Source organism: Mandrillus leucophaeus, unplaced genomic scaffold, assembly GCF_000951045.1.
Source record: "Mandrillus leucophaeus isolate KB7577 unplaced genomic scaffold, Mleu.le_1.0 Scaffold929, whole genome shotgun sequence".
Classification (NCBI taxonomy): domain Eukaryota; kingdom Metazoa; phylum Chordata; class Mammalia; order Primates; family Cercopithecidae; genus Mandrillus; species Mandrillus leucophaeus.
The window spans coordinates 864,055-884,993 of NW_012110130.1; the positions used below are offsets into that span (position 1 = coordinate 864,055).

A 20,939-nucleotide genomic window follows, 5' to 3' on the forward strand; every position below is an offset into this window, starting at 1 on the left:
CTTGAGCCAGCCAGGGAGGGAAGCCAGCCGGAGTTGGGCACCCGCTCCCAGCCGGGCTGCGCTAGCACCGTTTCCCGCCTCTCCGCACAGCTCCCGGCGGTCTCCAGCAGGGAGGCTCTGAGAGAGACCTCGAAGCTCCAGCAGTGTTTTCTGAGCCCAGCTCGCACAGTGCCTGGCCTGGTGGCGCGGCTACCTATCCGCCCTGGGCAGCCCCTTGGCGCCAGGAGGCGGCGGCGTGGGCCGGCCTGCAGTCTGGAGCGCCCCGATGGAAATACACTGTAAGCACGACCCGTTTGCATCCATGCATAGTAAGTAGGCGGCGAGCTCGCTTCTCTCACTCTCCCGCCGGGACCGGGTTGGGGGCGCCGGACCGTGGGTCAGGTACTAAGGCCGGGAGGATCTCGGACCTCTGCAGCCGCGCAGACAACTTTGCAAAGTGCAGGGATCCCAGGCAGGGGACCTGAAACAACGCGCTTGGCCGCCGGGGCCGGAGCACCTGGTCCGGGAATCCCGCCTCCGGCAACGCGTAGCGTGGGCAGCGAGCTGCAGCCTTTCAAGGCTCCGGCGGCGACATTTCAGCTCTTTCGGACAACCTTGGCTTGGACCCGTAGAGGGCTCCGGGCCAGGCCAGTTGGAGGGCAGTAAGTTGTAGGGAGAGGTCAGTCTGAGTCTCAGACAGCGCCCCACACCCCTACTCCGATGGCGCCTTTTTCAGCCGCGGGGCTGATCCAGACTGGAGCTTGGAGGGAAAGTGGGGCCCTGACCCGTGTCTGTATGTGTGGAGGAAGAGGTTGAGAGCTAAGCGAGGACACCGGGGCTAGGGCTCCAAAGGTGTCCTGGAGTTGTGAAGGGGCCTTTGAAAAATCAACGAAGTAGCGGTTTCTGAGTTCAGCTTCTGCTTAGGAGCTGGCCAGTTCATACAGAGACCCTTAAAGACCCCATTAGGTCCTTCTCTGCAGGACGCCTTTTCTCATGGCTTCTCCCCTTTAAAAAAGGAGGATAAGAAAGCAAAAAGAAAGAAAAAGGAAGCCAATTATTCACCACGCAGACACCCCCACCTCTGAAAGACGCAGCGTGTGTAGGAGACGGGAAGGGTCATTTCGGGCGAGGGCAAGGCCGGCCTGGCTCCCTGGCTCGCAGGGATCCTGCCAATTCACCCATTAGCACAGCCTCCTGTGAGATGAGCGCTCCTCTCACGGTGAGTTAACGCCGGATTAGATTCGGAGATTTCAAGGAAATTCCAAGTGGAACGAATCGCGTTTCCTTTCTGTTTGCTGCAGAGCCAGGCTGGAGGAAGGTGCCAGGCTTTGGCAGCCTCCGCTCGGGTGCCGCTCGGGGTCTCTGCGGGCTGCAGGTCAGGGAGTTGCTCCCGGGCTAGAAGCCCTCCCCATGCCTGCCCCCCCCCCCTCCCCGCGCCAAAGCCTGGGATCCAGCTTTCCTAGTCGCAGGTCCCCTATTTAACAAAGGCAGCAGAGACCCGGCTGGAGAGAAGGCGAGCTTCCCGTGGCGAGCATGTCCGTGTCTGCCACCGAGTGCTGAGTGGTCTGGCAAGCAGGGGAAAGCTTGTCTACGCAGCCAGGGCTGGCTTCGGGCAGCTCAGTTTCTCTTTGTGTCAATTTTCTGAGTCTGAAGTAGTCCACCAAAGCGGTGGGGAGCTCTGTGCAGAGGAACTGCCCGTTCTGGTTCCAGTCCAAACGATTTCTCAAGGTTTGGGGCCTGTGCCCAACTGGTTTCCAGTCTGTGGTGACCCCAGTGCCCTCCACAGCCTTTTCCGGCTCGAACTCCAGCCTGGCTCTGGGGAGGCTCTGATCTCGCAATGGAAGCCCAAAACAAACCAGTTGGGGAAATGCTCTGAGAGGCGGGCAAGCCCTTGGCTCAGCCAAGGAGCAACTATGGGGACAGATGGGGAGCACCAGCCCCTGCGCTTCTCTGCTCACCGGTGGAAATCCACAGGCCCTCACTGTGTCCTTCTGCCCAGAGCTCCGTGGCCCTGAGGTTGTGCCCTAGCTCTTGGGGAGATAGCATCAGACCTGGTGGTCTCTCGGCTAAGCATCAGTGTGGAGAAGGCAGCTCCTTTCGGGTGCGGGTTAGCCAACCGCTAATGTCTGTGCCTCCTTGTCCCGGCCGTCAATCTGCCCCCTCCGTGGGAATTGCTCCCTCCCATTTTCAGTCTCCCTGGCAGCACAGTGGGGGCTGGGCCCCAGCCAGCCTAGCTTCCAGAGCTGGTGCAAGACCTTGGCTTCTCTGGAAGCACTCTCGGTTCTGAGGCCCAAAGCTGTTTTCTTGCACAATGTAGGCCTGCTCTGCGGCCCCAACTTGCTAGCAATGGGGAGTGGGGGGCGCAGCAGATCCTGGAAGGTGGCTGAGGTAGTAGAGGATCAGATCAGGTCCCACCTCCTCACCTTCCTCCTGGCCCTGTCAGTTTCTTCTTCCTGTTACCTCTCCCTGCCTCCATCCCCCTACCACTGCTTCCCCCTACCACTGCTTCAGAGCCGGATAGCTTCTTTGGAGAGGGGCAGGGGCTTCCAGGAAATGGCCTTCTGAGTTTGGAGGAGTCCCTACCCACTATTCCAGGCTCATCATTTTCATCAGCACAGTAACCTCCTACTCTCTTCCTGAGCTGTTTCCCTAGGTATCTTTACCAGTTATAAAACACTTACAGCCAGTGTCCTACCTGAGGGTGGCCTAAACCTTCAGCTTCACCCATTTTACAGAATATGATATTGAGGTCAGAGAGACAAAAGGACTGACTCAGGAAGTTCACATTGGCAAAGCTGGAGCTGGTTCTTGGGTCTCCCTGACCATCTGACAAAGGCATAAAAATGAGGCTTCAGAGGGTTCACAGAAGGGGAGAGGGAGGGACTCAGATTCCAGAGAGAGGGCAGTGGGTATGCACACATGCAAAGCTCTCTCTCTGTCAAGTCTAACCATATCTATGTCTACTGCCTGACTTTCCACATGTGTCAGTACCTATCTGTGCATTGGAGAGTCCATTAGGGAGACTTATTCTCTGCCCTTTCCCTGTGCCCCTGTTTGCCTGTCTCTGTACCCCTTCATTCTTTCTGGTGCATCTAGGAAAAATTTTAATGATCCTATGGGGGCCCTGGAGCTCAATCTGTGGCTGAGTCAGCAAAGACCCTTTCCCCAAAATCCTATGCTCAGCTATGGTCTTTGGTGGTATTGGGAGGGCCTGTGGTGGGTAGCATGTCCTTATCAGGGCCTGAGGAGCATCTGTGGAGGCCAGCCCTTTCCAGACCAGAGCCACAAGGGCCTCAGGAGCTTCTGCAATTCAGTCTGTCTCTCCTCACTCCCCTCCAAACACTGCCCAGTCTGCCCTGTCCTGTGGCCTGTCTTTTTCTTTTATCTGTGGGTCTGTTTCCTGGTCTTCACCTGATTTGTTTGCCTCTGTTTCTGTGTCAGTCCCCCTTTCACGGGATGCGTCCTTACTTAATTGGAGTCCATAGGAAGTACAGGCTGGGACTTGGGTTGTCCAAGACCAGAAAACAAAGAAGTCTCTAGACTTCTCTGTCTAGAGAAGTCCCCTGTCCTCCAGAAGCCCCTTCCTGGGCTTCCTCCAGTTTCTCTTCTTGTTGCCTCTCGCTGTGTGCCACCTTCATCTTTCTTTTCTTGGTCTATTGTAGCTTCTCTATTCCTTTTCCCTCTCCTCTGCCTGCCTAACCTGCTGCTTCCTTTCCAGGCTCTGTCTCTCCTGCTTGTCTATCTCATTCAGTTCCCACTTTTGCACTTCTCTCAACACACCTCTTTTTTCCTCTTTTTGTTCCCCAACCTGCCTTGCCTCATTCAGACTTTGGACTTCACTTCTGACCAGTTCCAGAGTAAATGGCCTTCCTCACACCATAGTTGTAAACCTTCTCACCACCACCCTCTAAGAGCTCCATTGGGTGGGATTGTGATGGTGGAGAAGGCCAAAGGCGCTTGGGGACCTTTCAAGGAAGTTGAGGAAGGTAAGAGGCTCCCAGGTCATACCAAGTCTGGTGTCAGCTGTGGACCTATAGATGAGATTGTGAAAGAGCATTACTAGCTCAGCCTATGTGGTCAAGGGTAGAGGGTTTGGGGACCTGCTCTCACCTTGAGAGACCAGGCTCTAGGAGACCTTTAGGGTTTTTCCCATGATACAAAACAGCCTGCAGTGCTCACAAATGTCCTGCAGGACAGCTTTTGGAATGTAAGTCCTCTGAAGGTTGCCACTGTGTTTTGGGCAGAAAGTCTCAATTGTCAGTGACATAGAGAACAGACTATTGCAGATGGACCATAATAACTGGACTCCCAGGCCATATCAAAAGTGTGCTGGGCATTTAAGCTTCCTTTGCCTGCCCTTTGTTTTCCCAGATGAGCTTATACCAATTTTGAATTCATTTTCTTTTACTTAAATCCAGCCTACCCTTGAAAGATCTGTACAACCTTTTTAAACAGGTGTTCCCAGCCCCAGAACAAAGCCTTCTGAAGCCTCTTGACCAGGATGGCTACAGTCTTTCTGTTTTAGAAAAACTATGCAATTATGTTTCTAACTGCAAAATCCTATTTGGAATGGTTTTCCTTTTTCTTATATCTGGAGTGTTTTAGAACAATCAAAACTGAATAAAGATCATTCTGAAAATCAGAAATCCAGCTTAGAACTGGAACTAAGTACTTCAGTTATCTATAAAATTGTGTTTTTCCTTGAAATAAGCCTGAGCCTGAAATATTTTTGGGAAATATTCATGGGAAACTTGAGTGGATTGCTTGGACAGTTTTTAGGAAATACGTTATATTACGGGGGTTTTTGCTCCCTTTATTTCAGATGTGGTTCATGAACCTGGGTAGTAGTTGAGTACTGGGAAGAAATAACTTGAGATGAGGTGGATATTTCATGTTTTAGAGTTGCAGTGTATATATGCGTGTGAGACCTTTGAGGTCTTTCCCTTGAACTGTCCAGTCCTAGCCCAGTCTCGGTTCAGGGAATTTCTCCTTCCTTTGCCTCTGAGCTGCCAGGAGCATCAATAAATGCTTTGACTTGACTTTGGGCTCCAGTCAACAGCAACGTCAGTGAGTGACTAATTAACAGCTGTAAGGTCAATGATGTTGCTGCATTGGATCACTCTGTGTTTACTGGTTTGGTTCTTCATTTACTTGGGTCCTTGGGTCCTTCCAGTTGGACCTTGATGTAAGAGAAGGGTGGAGGAGGCACTTTCTCAGACTCCTTTTACTTAAAATCTATCCCAGGACCCTTCCTTGTAAAACCTGGGACCCAGAGGCTTTTGTAGGTTTCTTTATTTTCCCTGCACCAAAATAAAGCTGTTTGTCAATTGCAAAACATTGTAAAAATTCCAGGGAAACTCCTTTATAACAAATTCCCGTGCAGTGGAGTGGAATGTACTATGTGTAGAAGATGCTATGACCCATTTCTTTTGTGTGCTTTGAGAAAGCACAGTGGTCAAGTCTGCATGTCAGCCTCACCTTAAAGGGAGGGTTTTAAACAAGGCAATGGTTGGTGTTTTCCTCAGTACTCTGCAGATGCTGTTAAATTTTTTTAAAATTCCTTAGCCCTTAAATTAGATTGCTGATTTAAAAATTTTCCCTGAGATATATGTTTATTGGAGTTGTTCTTTTTCACTTTTAAAGACATTTGTTAAAAGGAAACAAGTTTTATTTTTTTCCTCTTTAAATGTGATGTATTTTAAAGCATATTTTCTCCCCAGGATCTTCCCTAGACTTCAGCATCACATAATAAGTTGTGCCCATTTCATTTACATTGAGGTCTTCACACATTTCATTGTTTAGAAAAATTACGGGGAAAATGCTAATAATAGTATGGGGATGTTTGCTGTCAATAGCTCAACAGTCTGGCTGCAGATGGACAAAGGCTAAGATTAATTTTCAAATGCAATCTGGGGACTTCGTGTAGTTTGCACGATTGGACTCCAGGCGCAAGACATCCAGCCTGCCCGCCATTTGTGATCAGAAGGGCTCTGGGTCCTCACAGCGGTGCTTCTCCTATGTGACTGGTTCTAACCACCCTTTCCCTTTCCTTTTGTTTCTGATCTGTTTCAGGACATGGAGGAGTGAATCAGCTTGGGGGGGTTTTTGTGAATGGACGGCCACTCCCGGATGTAGTCCGCCAGAGGATAGTGGAACTTGCTCATCAAGGTGTCAGGCCCTGCGACATCTCCAGGCAGCTTCGGGTCAGCCATGGTTGTGTCAGCAAAATTCTTGGCAGGTAAAGGCAGGAGCTCAAGGCTCCCCTTGATCTTTCAAATAAAGACCTGAAACAGGACCCAGCAGCTGTCCAATATGACAGTATCATAGTGAGAATCATGACGGCATTTTGTTTCACACGCAGAGCGCTTTAGAGTTTGCAAAGCCCCAATTCCAAGTAGCCCTGGGAAACCCCTGTCTCTAGTGACATGTGGAATAGGGTGACTTAGTCAGGAGGGTTGACATGTTTTCTGAAAGCCTGGTGAATTGTTCTAAAGAACTCAAGAGAAAGACGTTCTTGGGAATTTCCCTTATACATCCTAGGCGAGGCCGGGTCCCTGAGTAGGACTGGTTGGAAAATCCTTAATATCACATAACCAGAGTTCAGTGTTTCATTTTAATGTTTTTGAAAGCATATTCCACTTTTAAAAGTCAGCCATTACTTTCAGTTTTGGGTTATTATCAACCTTGTTATGTTGGGCTGCAGTATTTTCCTTCTCTATGTTTTTATTTCCATTGCAGTGACAAGCATCCAAAATATACGTTAAATTAGAGAGGAGGAAAAAAAAAAACCCAAACACCAACTTTCAAATGTGACATTTGAAAGTTGCCACTTGACCTGGTGATTTGCTGCAAACAAAATAGTAACAATGAGGCTTCTCCCATAGGGCCATGCAGCCTTTTAGCACTCCCGTTTATTTTCTCAGTGGCCTCCGCATGATCCAATGAAGCACATTTTAAGATGAGAAAACCAACCTAGAGCGGCAAAGTGACTGACACAGGTTTATCTAGTCAGGCAGTACCTGGGTTGTGATGACGCCTAAAGGACTCCTAGACCATGTAGGTCTCACCATACCCCCGAAACAAAGCCACAGATTTGTTTCTGGGCATGAGATCTTGTTTTAGGTCTGCCCTGGCAGGCAGGAGCTTTCTTGGGTTTAGCTGTTCAGTGCTTTCTCACTATTTCTTTCCCTGGGTCAGAAAACAACCTTTGTCCTGTAACTTGCATTATGGTTTGAGCACAGACGCCTGAATAGGAAATAAATATTTTGAAGTATGTCAGTGACATTGTGACTTTCTGCTGGCTCCTTCCCTTTCATCTGCTGGAATTCAAGAAATTCTCTCAGATGGAAGGAGCAACAGCTTCTAATAACCTTGGGGAGGCTGCTTGCTTGAGGCCAAGGGAAGAAGTTTTAGGACCAGCGGTCTGGCAGCTCCTTTGGGGACCTTGATCCCAGGGTTCATTCCTCATCCTTCAGCCCAGTGCAGGTTACCTGAGCTGTGGGGGCTGTGGGCTTCACTCCTGTTTAGCACTCAGAAAGCAAATGAACCCCAGAGTTAGGGGGCGATTGCAGGACATTAGCACAGTTTTCTTGTTAGATGGTTGTTTTAGGCAGGCGGATGGGAGCCAGAGAAGAAAAGTAGAAGACAGAGAGATAGAGAAAAGAAAAAGAGAAAAAGAAGACAAAGAGAAAAGAGAGTGATTTTTAAAAGGCAGAGAAATAGAAAGAGAGATAAATGACAAGACAGGAGAAAGGGAGAGAGAGCACAATATTTTAGACTATCTCAGCATCAGACTTCTAAAGCCAAAAGGCTCCTAGATATCTTTTTGTGGAGCCTCTTCATTGTACCGAGAGAGAGAGAGAGAGGGAGAGAGAAAGAAGGCCTTTCCTTTGTTTTTGCTGAGATATCTTTGCTGAGCCGACATTTTGCTCGCTGTTTGAAATCTCAGGGCAAGATACCGAGCCTTTTTCAGAGGGGACATCCAAACACGGGGTCCTCATGTTCTGGTACTGTGGAGCCTCCAAATCTCCCATGGAGACTGAGGGGGACAGGGACCCTTGCAAGCCCAGCCGGCAGCCTCCCATAGCCAGAATAGATTTGTCACTAGGTAGAGTGGCACTCGGAAGTTACGCGCCGCTCCGGTGCCTGGCCGTTTAAGTTGTCAACAATAAATTGGAATTTCATAGCTCATTATTTTCATAACTAAGAACCACAGTAGACAAAATGTCACTCTAATTAGAACTGCCTTTTAAGAAACAAGTTCAGCCCTAAAACAGTGTAACTGGGAATTTCTGAACTGGGGCTGTTCAATCCACAGATTTTTTTTTTTTTTTTTTGGTCACCAATGAATTTGATGGGCACACGAGAGGTGACAGATTGTAGGAAGAGTGCGATGTGTGGTGGCTATGGTTTTCAGAGTGTGTGGCAAGGCAGGCAAAGTCCCTGGGGCACACAGGGACCCCTGTCATCTCAGGAAGGTGGGCGGTCTGCCAGGAGTGTGGGCATTCAGTCTACAGAGCTCAAGCCTTCGGAGGGGCTTGAGAGGCACAGCACAGTGGCATCTGAGGCCGAGTTAAATTCACCCAGGGCCTGGCTGCTGTCTTTTTTCACTGGAGCCTGGTTGAGAGGTTCAGGTCATTGGAATTGGGTGGTAGGTTACACAGTAATAAGAAACACTAGGGATTTTAATCCCCTGCACGTGCTCTTTATTTTATGTTTTGCAAAGCTTGTTCTCAACCGTCTGTATTTTTGTCTTCAAAACAGCCTCACAAAGCAAGCAGGGCAAACGTTCTTCCCCTATTGTATAAATGGAAAAATTGAGGCCTAGAGAGGCTAAGTAAGTTGGCTAAGATCACACAGAGAGTTAGCGTCAGAGTCACCTACACCTCTTGACTGCTAAACTAATGCTGTTTGCACTGAAGGACATTGTGTGTTGGTGACTGCCGTTCGTCTTTTGTCTGTAAGCCAAGGGGCTGCACGGCTGTTTTGCTGAGATGAAAGGGTAGTTATTAAATCTGAATCCTCATTTGACACAGTTTCGAGTTGGGGTTTCGGGATTGTCAGGGTTGCCTTCCAAGTGCCTGGCCCATGTGTCAGTCAAAAAGACGACGGAGATCTCTCATGTCAAGGCCGCAGCCTTCCACAGTTGGCACTGCTCAGGTGGGATGGGCAGGTAGCCCTGTGTGCTGCCGCCCACCAGCCATGTAAGTTGGGGCTGGGCTGGGGTGGGGGCCTTTAGCCTGCCACCCTCTCAGATTTGCTATGTGAATGTTGCAGTCCCATTCAACTAACATATTTTGAGTATCCAGGACAGGGTTGTCTAAATGTCCGTAACCCCTTCCCTGAGATTCTGCCTGTCCTAACAGACACTCGGTGACTATTGAGTGAGTGAATGAATGAAAAATGCATGTGAAAATGCCTGGCCTGGTAAATAGTAAAGTTCTTGGCAATTGCAAGGGATCATTATTATTATTATTATTTAAAATTTTATAAGCAAAGCAGCAGCTTGCTCTAGCGGGAAGAGCACTGAATTTAGAGTCAGGTTTGAAAGCTGGGGCTGTTCCTAACTATAGAAGGGAGTTAGGCAAGTCACTTAGTCTTCTGATCATTTATTTTTCCTTCTATAAATCTCTGTGGCCTTGCAGGGTTAGTGTGAGGATCAAGATAATTCGAGGAAGAGCTCTGTAAACTACAGGGCGCTGTGGCTGAATTATAATTAGTTGTGTTATAGTAAAAATTGACTTTACATTATAAAATTGATAGGACAATTGGAAGCTGCAGAGATTGCTGTGTGCCTTGATTTAGGGTGCTTTTCTAGACTTCTGGCTTTTTTGGGATATTGTTAAAAAGTTGTTTGTGAGTAATAACTTTTTGGCAATTACAGGAAAATTGCTGAAAGCAATTGTTTAGAAAGAGGGAAGATAGGTTGAGTTTTTGCCTTATGGTCAAAATTTGCAAATGACTCACTCTTTTCAATGAAAAACAGACATTTCACTATCACATCACTGCTTCCAAATTATTTCATCTCTTTTAGGATATTCACTAACTTGGCCTTACCCAAACTTACCCAGGCTGAGAATTTCAGCATCTCTATAAATGTGACCAGGAATCTTGGGTAACATTTTCTACCCATCTCAGAATCACCTCGTTCCCTTGCCTATCATCAACTCTTGTGAGGTTTGAAAATTACTAGTCATTTAAAAAATGTCTTTTTGGTTTTTTAAAAAAGATTCAACTGCAAGTTAATTTTCTTGGAAAAGGAAATCAAGAATTCTTCTGTAAATATTGAGAGAGACATCCAGGAATGGCTCAGATTCAGAAAAGGAATCATGTCATTTTTTTTTTTTTTTTCCCGCCTGAAATGATCTTTCATGGCACTCTTCTTCTCGGTCTCGGTTTTACTGTAAAATCCTGACATCCTATTTTCCTTAATGAGCAAATGCTGATAGCATGGAAATGTCCTTAGAAACAGCCATTTACCTCAGGGGAGGTCCCTGGAAGGGTTGCTGTGACTTGTGGTTGGTTTTTCCGATTGCTTGGGTTTTGACTTACAACACGTATTTTCAGATAATTCTGCAATTCAACATTCCTTTTAATTTTACACCAAGATTATTATTTTTCTCTTATGGAAAAATAAGTTGCATTTCAGGGGATAGTTTCATACAATGCTGGAGATTGTGCTAGGGCTTGGAAGAGCTGGCAAATCAAAGGTGTAAGGTACCTTATTGGGGAAATTTTAGTTCAAGAGGCTGAGCCACAGCCCTGGCTTGCCCATTTGGTCTTGTGTGACCCTAGGAAAACTGTTTAACCTTGATGAATCTCTGCTTTATACCTGTAGGTCAGGACCTTTTCATTTATTTGTTCATTCACTCATTCATTAATTCAAAGCAATTTATGTACTTTAGAACTGTCGGAGATAAAATGGGAAAACTGACTCAAAAGTTTTCTGTAAACTATAAAATGGTAGATCAATGTGAAAGAATTTTGTTAATGCTTAGCCAGTGCTGTCCAAAAGAAATACAATGAGAGACTGGCCAGGCGCGGAGGCTCATGCCTATAATCTCAGCACTTTGGGAGGCCGAGGCAGGTGGATCACCTGAGGTCAGGAGTTTGAGACCAGCCTAACATGGTAAAACCCCGTCTCTACTAAAAATACAAAATTAGCTGGGCGTGGTGGTGCATGCCTGTAATCCCAGCTACTCGGGAGGCTGAGGCAGGAGAATCACTTGAACCCAGGAGGCAGAGGTTGCAGTGAGCTGAGATCATGCCATTGCACTCCAGCCTGGGCAACAAGAGGAGACTCCATCAAAAAAAAAAAAAAAAAAAGAAATACTATGAGAGCTGTGTATGCAATTTAAAATTTTCTAGTAGCACATTAAGAAAAGTAAAATAAAAAGAGGTATTATATTTTAATTATATATTTTATTTAACTCAATATATAAAAATGGTTATTTCAACATATAACTTAATATCAAACATTCAACATACTATCAAAATTATTGAGATATTTTATGTTTTTTTGGTACTGTTTTAAAAATTCGGTGTGTGTTTTATATTTACAGCACATCTTGATTCAGACTAGCCATATTTCAAATGTTCAAAAGCCTCATCTGGCTGGTGGCTACTGTATTGGAACGTGCAGATCCAGACGATTCCTGGACCAAGTAGCCCATTATTTTGTTGCCAACATCCACTTTACTGGTTCCTCATGGCTAAGCTTCTTTCTCTTTGGGTCCTAGGTATTATGAGACAGGAAGCATCAAGCCTGGGGTAATTGGAGGATCCAAACCAAAGGTCGCCACACCCAAAGTGGTGGAAAAAATCGCTGAGTATAAACGCCAAAATCCCACCATGTTTGCCTGGGAGATCAGGGACCGGCTGCTGGCGGAGCGGGTGTGTGACAATGACACCGTGCCTAGCGTCAGTTCCATCAACAGGTGAGGAGCTCGTGCCTGTGGGGGCTGGGGATTTGGGAGGATGGCAGGGTGTTCTGGAGGCTCTGCATGTGCCTTTCCTGAAGATCTGGTCTCTCTTTTCACCAAAGCCCCTTAGGGGTTACTGAACAGGAGAGATGCTAATGGGGCCCACTGGGTCTCTGTTACCCTTCTCTTCTTCTTTCCAAAGTGGGTAGGAGTCCTAGGCCCAGGGAGAGGGGAGCATGCCAACACTCTGGCTGCTCGAGGTTCTTCTGAGCCCAGAGTTATTTCTATCCCTCCCTTTACCACCCACCTATATGTGTGGAACACTTCGCAGTGAATTGTCCTGACTAGGCCTTCACAAATGTTGCTGTCCCTGTAAACCTAGGCTCAAGGTCTTGGCACTGGCCCATCTCAAAGGTTCCCAGGAAGAAAATCCTGCCTCCAGTTTGGGCGGAGCTTGAGCCAGTGAGTGAGGGGAACATAGCTCTGACTTGGAGTTGGGAGACTTGGCTCCTTGTTCCAGCTCTGCCACAAACTCGAAGTGGGACCTTGACAAGGCTCTTCCATTCTCCGAGAGCCCAGAACCCCAGTAGTTCTGATGTGCGTCTTCAACTCCAGGGGTGTTGTCCAGGATGCTAAGATGCTCTGGAGCAATGGAGTTGTCCTTTTCCCAACTCACACATGGAATCTTACACATGGAGAGAAAGAACCAGAGAAACACCCTGGGTGTCATGCACAAGATCTTCCTGGGAGCCACACAGCTCCCTTTCCTTTCCAGTCTGATCCAAGATACATGGAAGGGTGCTCTCAGAGCTTTAAAAATAAACGTATGGAAGAAAGTTTTCCGTTGTAGATGATGCAATCTCAACTCCATTTAAACCCACAGAGTTAGGAATGAAGTTCAGAGATGAACAGAAATGATGGTTCTCTAAACTCTGCAGAGAAAAGAGAAGGCAGCAGCCTGGAAACCTGGACAGTTTCCATTTCTCCAAATCACACCCTACCATCATCAGTGCAGAGCCTGTGTGGGCATAGAGGACCCTCACTCCTGGCAGAAAGAGGTGGTCGGTCAGACTAGAGTGAGAGCCTCTTGTCCTGATAGTGGATCCTTCTGTGATGACTCAAATGCACAGATCGCCGTGGGAGTGCATGTGTTCACATTTTGAGTCCTGCTATTTTGTAAATGGTTAGCCTGTTTTTCTTCTCTTGGCAAACCTTTACAGAGGCCCTGACATCATGCACGGTGCAGGGGAAATAGAGGAGAATCAGGCACACAGTTTCTTGGTCTGTTCTAGAGGGGCTCTTTGTCCAGGGTGGGGTTCTGACATGCACTTAGAAGCCTGATGCACCTGGACAAACTTACTGAGGAGGTAACAATGATGATGGTAGGTTTTGGGGAAGAGGGGATAACTCCTGTTCTTTTTTCTGGATTATAAGAGGCTCCAGTGTGTTTTATGAGCCCCATACTTCTGGCTCTTTGCAAGATTTCCATGACACAAAACAACATGACAGGCAGCTGGCCTGCTCTGCAGAGGAACATCAGCCAAACCCCTGGTCAGGCTTTGGGGACCCACAGGTTTCCCAACGTAGAGTACACATATAATCGGCGGTTTGCAAGATAACCTTAGGTAGTCCATGGGGGTCACAAAATCTAATGCCTTACATGGGGCCAGGCAGATAAGGTAATGAGGGAAGCAGGCCAGCCATAAGACGATGGGGAGAGGTTGGGTCCCTGGCAAGCTAGACAGCACAAGTTCTATTAAAGGAGCACTGCTTCTTAGCTCCAGCCGAATGCTGCCAGGAACATGGGTCCAGTGTTTGCCAGATTTTTTGCATTCTTCAAGAGAAGGCAGAAGCTGGGGCTTGTGTAGATGTATGTATGTATATTTCTGTATATGAAATCTTTATATTTAAATTATTATTATTATTATTTTTAGAGATGGGGTCTCCCTATGTTGCCCAGGCTGGTATCGAACTCCTGGGCTCAAGCAATCCTCCTATCTCAGCCTCCCAAAGTGCTGAAATTACAGGTGTGAGCCACCGCACCTAGCTTAATCTATATTTTTTTAATGGAGGCAACTAATTTCAATGAAAAATGCCTTGAAGGATGAGCATAACTTATTTACAGAGCATTGGTTTACATCCCCTATAATGCAAAGATGCAAGGATTCACATTGTTTTGTAATACATTTATTTTAATGTATTTTAGAAAAATGTAAGTAACATGCTAAACCAGTGAGTTTGTGAACTTTGTGAACGCCCCCTCAACACTCCCACCTACCCACTTACAGTAGGGAACTCTAATTGCCTTACACAATAACTTTATTTAAGTCAAAAATGAAGTGATGTGAAAGAAATGTATGAGGCAAATAGAGCAGTGGTTACAAATAGAGCTGCCAAGGGGCATGGGATATGTGGTCAGGAGAGATCACTGACCCACTGATGCTTTCTGCCTGGACTTGTGCTGTGGGGAGGTTCTAACTGCTGGCTGCAGGACCATGGCTAGCCTCAGGGGCGTCCTGGGTGTGCTGTTCAAAGCCATGGCCAGGCAGTCTGTGCCGCTAAGGTGCTTTCACGTCTGTGGTCTCCTATAGTCCTTAAGGCTTGACTCTATCCTGTGGCAGGTGTAGCAACAGAGGCCAAGGTGGAGAGTGCAGAGAACAGTGACTTGGAGATAGACATGGGGGTAGAACCCAGGTTTCCCGATCATAAGAGGAGGGCTAGTTTCTTTCCACCACCGTCCTGTAGGACTCTGCGAGTGACAGAACTGAGGGTCTGTGAGACGAGAGACAAGGGGGAGGACAAGTATTTTCTTCTCCATTTCAGAGCCTCGCAGGCTACCCGTTCTGCTGCCTGGCTGCCTGCCCTCTCTCATCCTTAGCCCTCTCCAGTGCTCCTCGCTGGGGGCTTCTTTTTGGGAGTATTCTCTGGCTCCTTCCTGCTGTCTTCAGTGACAGCTCACTAAGTGTAGGACAATCTCATGTGGCTGCCTTCCCCACCCCCAACCCCCCAAAGCCAGAGCCATCCCAGCATACAGTTTTATTTTTCAGATGAAGGCAAAGCTCCCACTGCATTCAGATGAATGCAGCTTCTAAACGCCTGCCTTGCAAATGACACTGTGTAAGAGAGTTCACAGCTCTCCCAGCCCCTGCCTCCCTCGGAGGCAACTTTTCACTCTTCCTGATTTCAAACAGCTGCGGAGGAAGTGATGGCTGGATTTGTGGCTATTCTCATAGCCATAGGGGCGTCTCCATGGTTCACCCCTAGGAGTATGTGCCTTCCTGTTATCTTCCAGGGCACCAACCTAAACCATGACTGACAAGAGGCTGAGCATCACTGAACTAGTTCTGTTAGGCTGGTAGGGGATTTCCTGGGACATAGATCACCTTGTTCATTTGACTTCTTATGGACAAACATGTGCTGGGAGGCTGCACAACCTGCAGGGATTGCTGGAATCCAGCCTGAGTGTCCACTGGAGGTGGCCATCCCAAAGCTGACCCAAATGGTGGGTGGAATGGGGTCTTCCTTCTTCTATTCCAGCACCGTGGCCAAGGGGTGGGGACTACAAGTGGCACTCCCAGTTTAGAGGAGCAGCTCTGTTTAGCCTTTCAACTGGTTGGGTCATGTGAGAACGTGGGGCCAGTATTATTGGGTGTTCTGATTTTTCAAGAGAAGCTAGAAATCAGATATTTATGAAAAATCTCCCAACTTAAAAATATTAGCAACTAATTCAAATAAAAACAAATATACCGTAAGCAAAACTTGTCCCAGGCTGGAGGTGGCCCTGGGGAAGATGTTTTGTTAGTTCTGCTCTTAATTCTAATTTTGGTGGCAGGCCTTCTGAGATTGTTTATCCATTTCCTCTTTCTTTCTTTGTTTGTTTTTTTGAGACAGGGTCTCACTCTGTTGCCCAGGCTGGAGTGCACAGGCGCAATCATGGCTCACTGCAGACTTGATCTCCCAGGCTTGGGTGATCTTCCCACCTCAGCTTCCCATGTAGCTAGGACTACAGGTGCCACCACCATGCCTGGCTAATTTTTTGCATTTTTTTGTAGAGATGGGGTTTCATCTCGTTGCCCAGGGTGGTCTCGAACTCCTGGACTCAAGCGATCCACTCACATTGACTTCTATCTGTGTCCTCTTTCTTCTCCACAACAGTCACAGGCCTGGGTGCCACCTGTGGGGCCCCTCACAGCTTGGAACAGTTGGACCCCTGGGTTTTGGATTCTCAACTTCTTACTGCATTGGTGGCAATTTGATCAGTGCCATAGATGTGGGTGTTTCTTCAGCCTTATTTTCATGTTTCCTTTTTCAAGGCACCATGATTTTCTCTTTCACTGTAATTTTGTGAGGACTGGCGGTGGGGCGGGGGGTGTGGGATGATGGTGAGAAGCCTAGCCTTTCAAAGAAGGAAGAGTGATGTTTCCATGGGATCCTTAAATGCCACAAAGTCCCTCAGAGTTTTAAACCTCAAATTCTAAGTGGGTTTGAAATCCAAATAACCTTTATGCCTCACATAGGAAGTATTTAGCAGAGGGACCGAGCTTCCTTTGAATGTGGCTTAAAGTAAAATGCTGGGGCATGGGAGCTGGGAGTCTGGGCTGACTCGCTGCTGTGCAACTCTGGGCAAGTCATTTGAGCGTCTTGGGCCTTAGTTTCCTCATCCATAGGAAGAGTTTGATGCTGAGCTCCCTTCTCTCTTGGACAGTGTAGTGTGCTCTGCAGTACGGCAGCCGGGATCCTGCTCACGCTCAGCAGGTAAAGGATGTGCAGTTTGGTGTGACCGCCAACTCAGCCCAACCGTCTCTGGCTTAGGAAAGGTCCTGAGTGTGCTCTCATTGGATGAGTCTTGACAGCCTGTCATTTTAAAAATTTTAAATTTGTTTAGAGTTGCTATGATTCAATTACAGTCTTGTTCTTCCCACTACAGTTTCTTCTCGGTGGAAGCTGATGCTCTTTGTTTTTACTCGGTGACTGCTAAAGGCAGATGAGCAAAATCTCTCACCCCTGGGGGCGGCTTCAGAAGCTTCCCTGTAACTCTGAGATCCCCCTTTATAAAGAACAGCCCGGCTTCAGCCTTAAAACAGAGTGTGAGAATGGTTACCTTCCCCTCCCCAGCTTCCAAGGGGACCACTTGTGCTTTATTATTATTATTATTAATTTTTATGGGTGCATAGTAGGTATATATATACATATATTTATGGGTACATGAGATATTTTGGTACAGGTATGCAATGAGTAATAATCCCACCATGAAAAATGAGGTATGCCTCGCTTCAAACATTTATTCTTTGTGTTACAAACAATCCAATTACACTCTTTTATTTTTAAATGTACAGTTAAATTATTACTAACTATAGTCTCCTCTTGTGCTATCAAATACTAGGTCTTATTCATTCTTTCTATTTTTTTGTGCCCATTGAGCATCTTCACTCCCCCACCGCCCTCACCTTGTGCTTTTTAAAGCAAATGTGAAAAATATGAACATTTTAGGACTGCAGCTAGTCATTAATCTTTACAAAGACACCACTGAAAATAACATCTTACATTTATGGAGCACCTAGTATGTAGCAGCCACTGTTTTAAGTAATTAATTGATTTAATCCTAATAGTAACCCTATGAGATAGGAATGATTCTTAGTCCCATTTGCAGATGAAGAGACTGAGGTACAGAGAGGCCGAGTAATTTACCTAAGATCACGTAGCCGGTAAATTGCCACAGGACTGGAATTCAAACTCTAGTGGTCTCTAGTTCCAGAGCCTGTACACTATGCTACTGCTGCCTCTTAATGACCTATAGCAATTAATAATGCTTTCCAGTCATATTTATAACATTTTAAAAGAAAATGAGGAAAACATAATTTTCTTTGCTTTGTTTACATACAAATTTAGTAGCCAGGCAATGATTTGAAAAGTAAGGATTTTAAGCTGAATTACAGTGGCTTTTTTTTGCCATATATTTATATGTAACTATATTTATGTCTGGTATATCCATATATTGACATATCCAGCAATATCTCTGTAGACACACACACACACAGACAGTGATATACACAAAAATGTAAACATTAGATCAGATGCCAGCTTACTTCCAGGTGACTGAAAAGACAACCTCACTCCCAGAACTTTGTCCAATATGCTTCGAGTTTGCTTAGTTAAAATAAGTGGTTTGAATATTAGGGAAAACAAACCAACAATCTGAATGTATTTGAGGGAATATTTAAGCTGACTGATTAGAAAAGGGCAAGAGGCTCCTTGCTAAGCTCAAGTAGCCAGGCTCCAGATGACCTGCGTGTGTGGTGAGACTATAGGGTGAACAGAAAAGTCCATTCCCAGGCTATCAGCCGAGGACACGGAGTGCCCTTGGTGCCCAGCACCAAGCTGTAAGATCGGAGAGGGCAGAGGCTACTGCCCATTAAGTTTAAGGGGAGGCACCCACCTGTTACTTCTGTCCTTCTTCTTCATTTGTACAAGCTGGAGACCCAGTGCATCCTCAGAATAAACTTTCAGATATTAATGGTCTGGAATGTGAAAAAACTTCTGATAGAATGTTGCATGAAAAGCGCAAGATGCAAAACTGTATACATGGAGGCTGGGCGCGGTGGCTCACGCCTGTTATCCCAGCACTTTGGGAAGCTAAGGTGGGCGGACGATTTGAGGTCTGGAGTTCGAGACCAGCCTGGCTAACATGGTGAAACCCCTTCTCTACTAAAAATACTAAAACTACAAAAGGTGTGGTGGCATGCGCTTGTAGTTCCAGCTACTCTGGAGGCTGAAGCAGGAGAATCACTTGAACCCAAGAGGCGGAGGTTGCAGTGAGCCAAGATTATGCCACTGCACTCCAGCCTGGGCAACAGAGAGAGACTCCGTCTCAAAAAAAAAAAAAAAAAAATTGCTGGGCATGGTGGCGTGTGCCTGTAATCCCAGCTACTTGGGAGGCTGAGGCAGGGGAATCACTCAAACCCAGGAGGTGGAGGTTGCAGTGAACTGAGATCGCACCACTGCACTCCAGCCTGGGCAACAGAGCAAGACTCTGTCTCAAAACAAACAACAGCAACAAAAAACTGTATACATGGCAAATCCTGATTTTGTTAAAAGAAAAATGGATATTTCTAAATATGCCCAGGAATGTTGGTATAAAGGAAATACACCAAAATATGTTTTTTAGATGTCTTCTTTATACTTTCCCATGCTGTCCAAAGAGTCTACAATGAACACATATTACTTTTATAATGAGGAAAAACTCTAATAAATGTCCTTTCAAAAGGTAATAGTTTGAGACTGGAATAGAACTTTCCCAAAGAAACTGGACATTTTATTATGACCCACTCTTCTCTCAAATGCCAAGGAAGGAGCTTTCTGGTAGATCCCAAGGAGCTTTTGACGTGGCCCTGTTCTGCTGCTCTCAGATGCTCCGGGCTTGCGGTCTTGCACATGCATTGTCCTTGCTGGAAGTCTACAGACTCCCCAGAGCCTAAGGTTCTGCAGAAGAATGTTAGAGCGGTCAGGTGGCCAAGGGAAAGCAGTACTGCTATTATCTCTTTTATGTACAGGGCTTTTCCATAAGATCTTTTTTCTTTTCCAAAAATGATTCGATTACTTAAAATAAGTAGAGTGGTCTGTTCCAACTCCGTCATTGTATCGAGGTCCACAATGGAATGGACTTGGTCAAGGTCACAGTGGAGTTTCTATTAGAATGTGAGCAAGGTCTCTGAAAAGACAGACCAGGATATCACTGGCTCCAGCCCTGTGGATCCTTTCCATGAGGTCTGGGGCAAGGTAGGCTTCCTCTTAAGAAAGCCAAATCAGATGTCTCCTGGCAGCACTTTGATCCTCCCTAGTATCAGAACAACACATACATCCCTCCCTTGGCAACTTCCTAAGGGAAGGGGTGTTATCCCTCCTTATGTGTTCTCTAGGGCAGAGAAACCAGCACACGAGCACTGCCAGAGGACAGGGAGGTTACCTAGTTCAGTTCCTTCATTCCACAGATGGGAGGCTGAGGTCTAGGGAAGGGAAGGACTCCCTAAAGTCAATGAGTCTGTTATGGAGCTAGAGCTATACTCGAGATATGGATGCTTACTTGTAATGTTAACACATCGTCCTCTTTCTTCAGAAGAGGCACTTGAAGCCCAGAGATGGGGTGCAAATTATACAAAGACACCCAGGAAAACAGAAGCAAAGTTGGGACTAGTCCATAAACCTTCCATCCTCCAGATTCCAAGCCTGGGTTTATAATCTCCCTCCACCTCTGCCCCTCTGCCTCAGCTCGATCCATGGCCCAGTTTGGGTATGAGTTTTCTGGTTGTCTGTGCATAGCTGGTTGAGGTCTCTTCTCCTTCCTGACGGTAAATAGCCATTTTTTTTTTCCAACTGCCCACAGGATCATCCGGACAAAAGTACAGCAGCCACCCAATCAACCAGTCCCAGCTTCCAGTCACAGCATAGGTAAGAGGAACTTTTAAAAAAAATTTAAAAATCTAATGGGCTCCAAATATTCTAAAGAACTTTTAATCATTCTTATGGACAGATAATTCTGCATAAAACACTTCAGCACACGTACTAATGCGCCTTCTTTGTCATTCTCCAAGGGCTGAACCTGGTAAATGAATTTTATAAATACTGCTAAAAGGTTTTGAATTTTACTGATTATTATGATAAATAGCTTTCACCATGAGACAGAAAATTGAAATCTAAGCCAAAAAAAAAAAATCCACTAATGGGGGTCTATAGAATGTCAGATAATTAAAGTAATAAATCAAGAAAGGGATACTTATTCATAACATTTTCTGCATCATTAGTCAGTAAGTAGTTTTGAATGTGTTTTTTTCTTCTATCAACCAGCCCTTCTACAATTCTTTGTGCACTTGCAGTCTTGAGTGAAGATGTGGCAAAACTTCCCAAACTTACTTTCTCTCTCTCTTGCTTCGATCTCATGAACTCTGTGAACTGTCAAGGGCTGCCAGTGGGGTTTCCGGCGCTCACAGGTGATGTCTGGGAGTGGCCATGACCCAACAGAGGAGTCATACTTCTTAGTGCTCA

General features: G+C 46.3%; 1 protein-coding gene across 1 annotated transcript in view; it reads left to right on the forward strand.

The window, feature by feature from the left end:
• PAX5 (paired box 5) overlaps positions 1-20,939 on the forward strand; it is a 99,733-nt gene that overhangs the window by 7,215 nt on the left and 71,579 nt on the right. Inside the window, exons 2-4 of the mRNA XM_011970123.1 lie at positions 6,052-6,217; positions 11,718-11,915; positions 20,281-20,345. Of these exons, the coding sequence (XP_011825513.1) occupies positions 6,052-6,217; positions 11,718-11,915; positions 20,281-20,345 (429 nt within the window). The remainder of the gene's footprint in view (positions 1-6,051; positions 6,218-11,717; positions 11,916-20,280; positions 20,346-20,939) is intronic.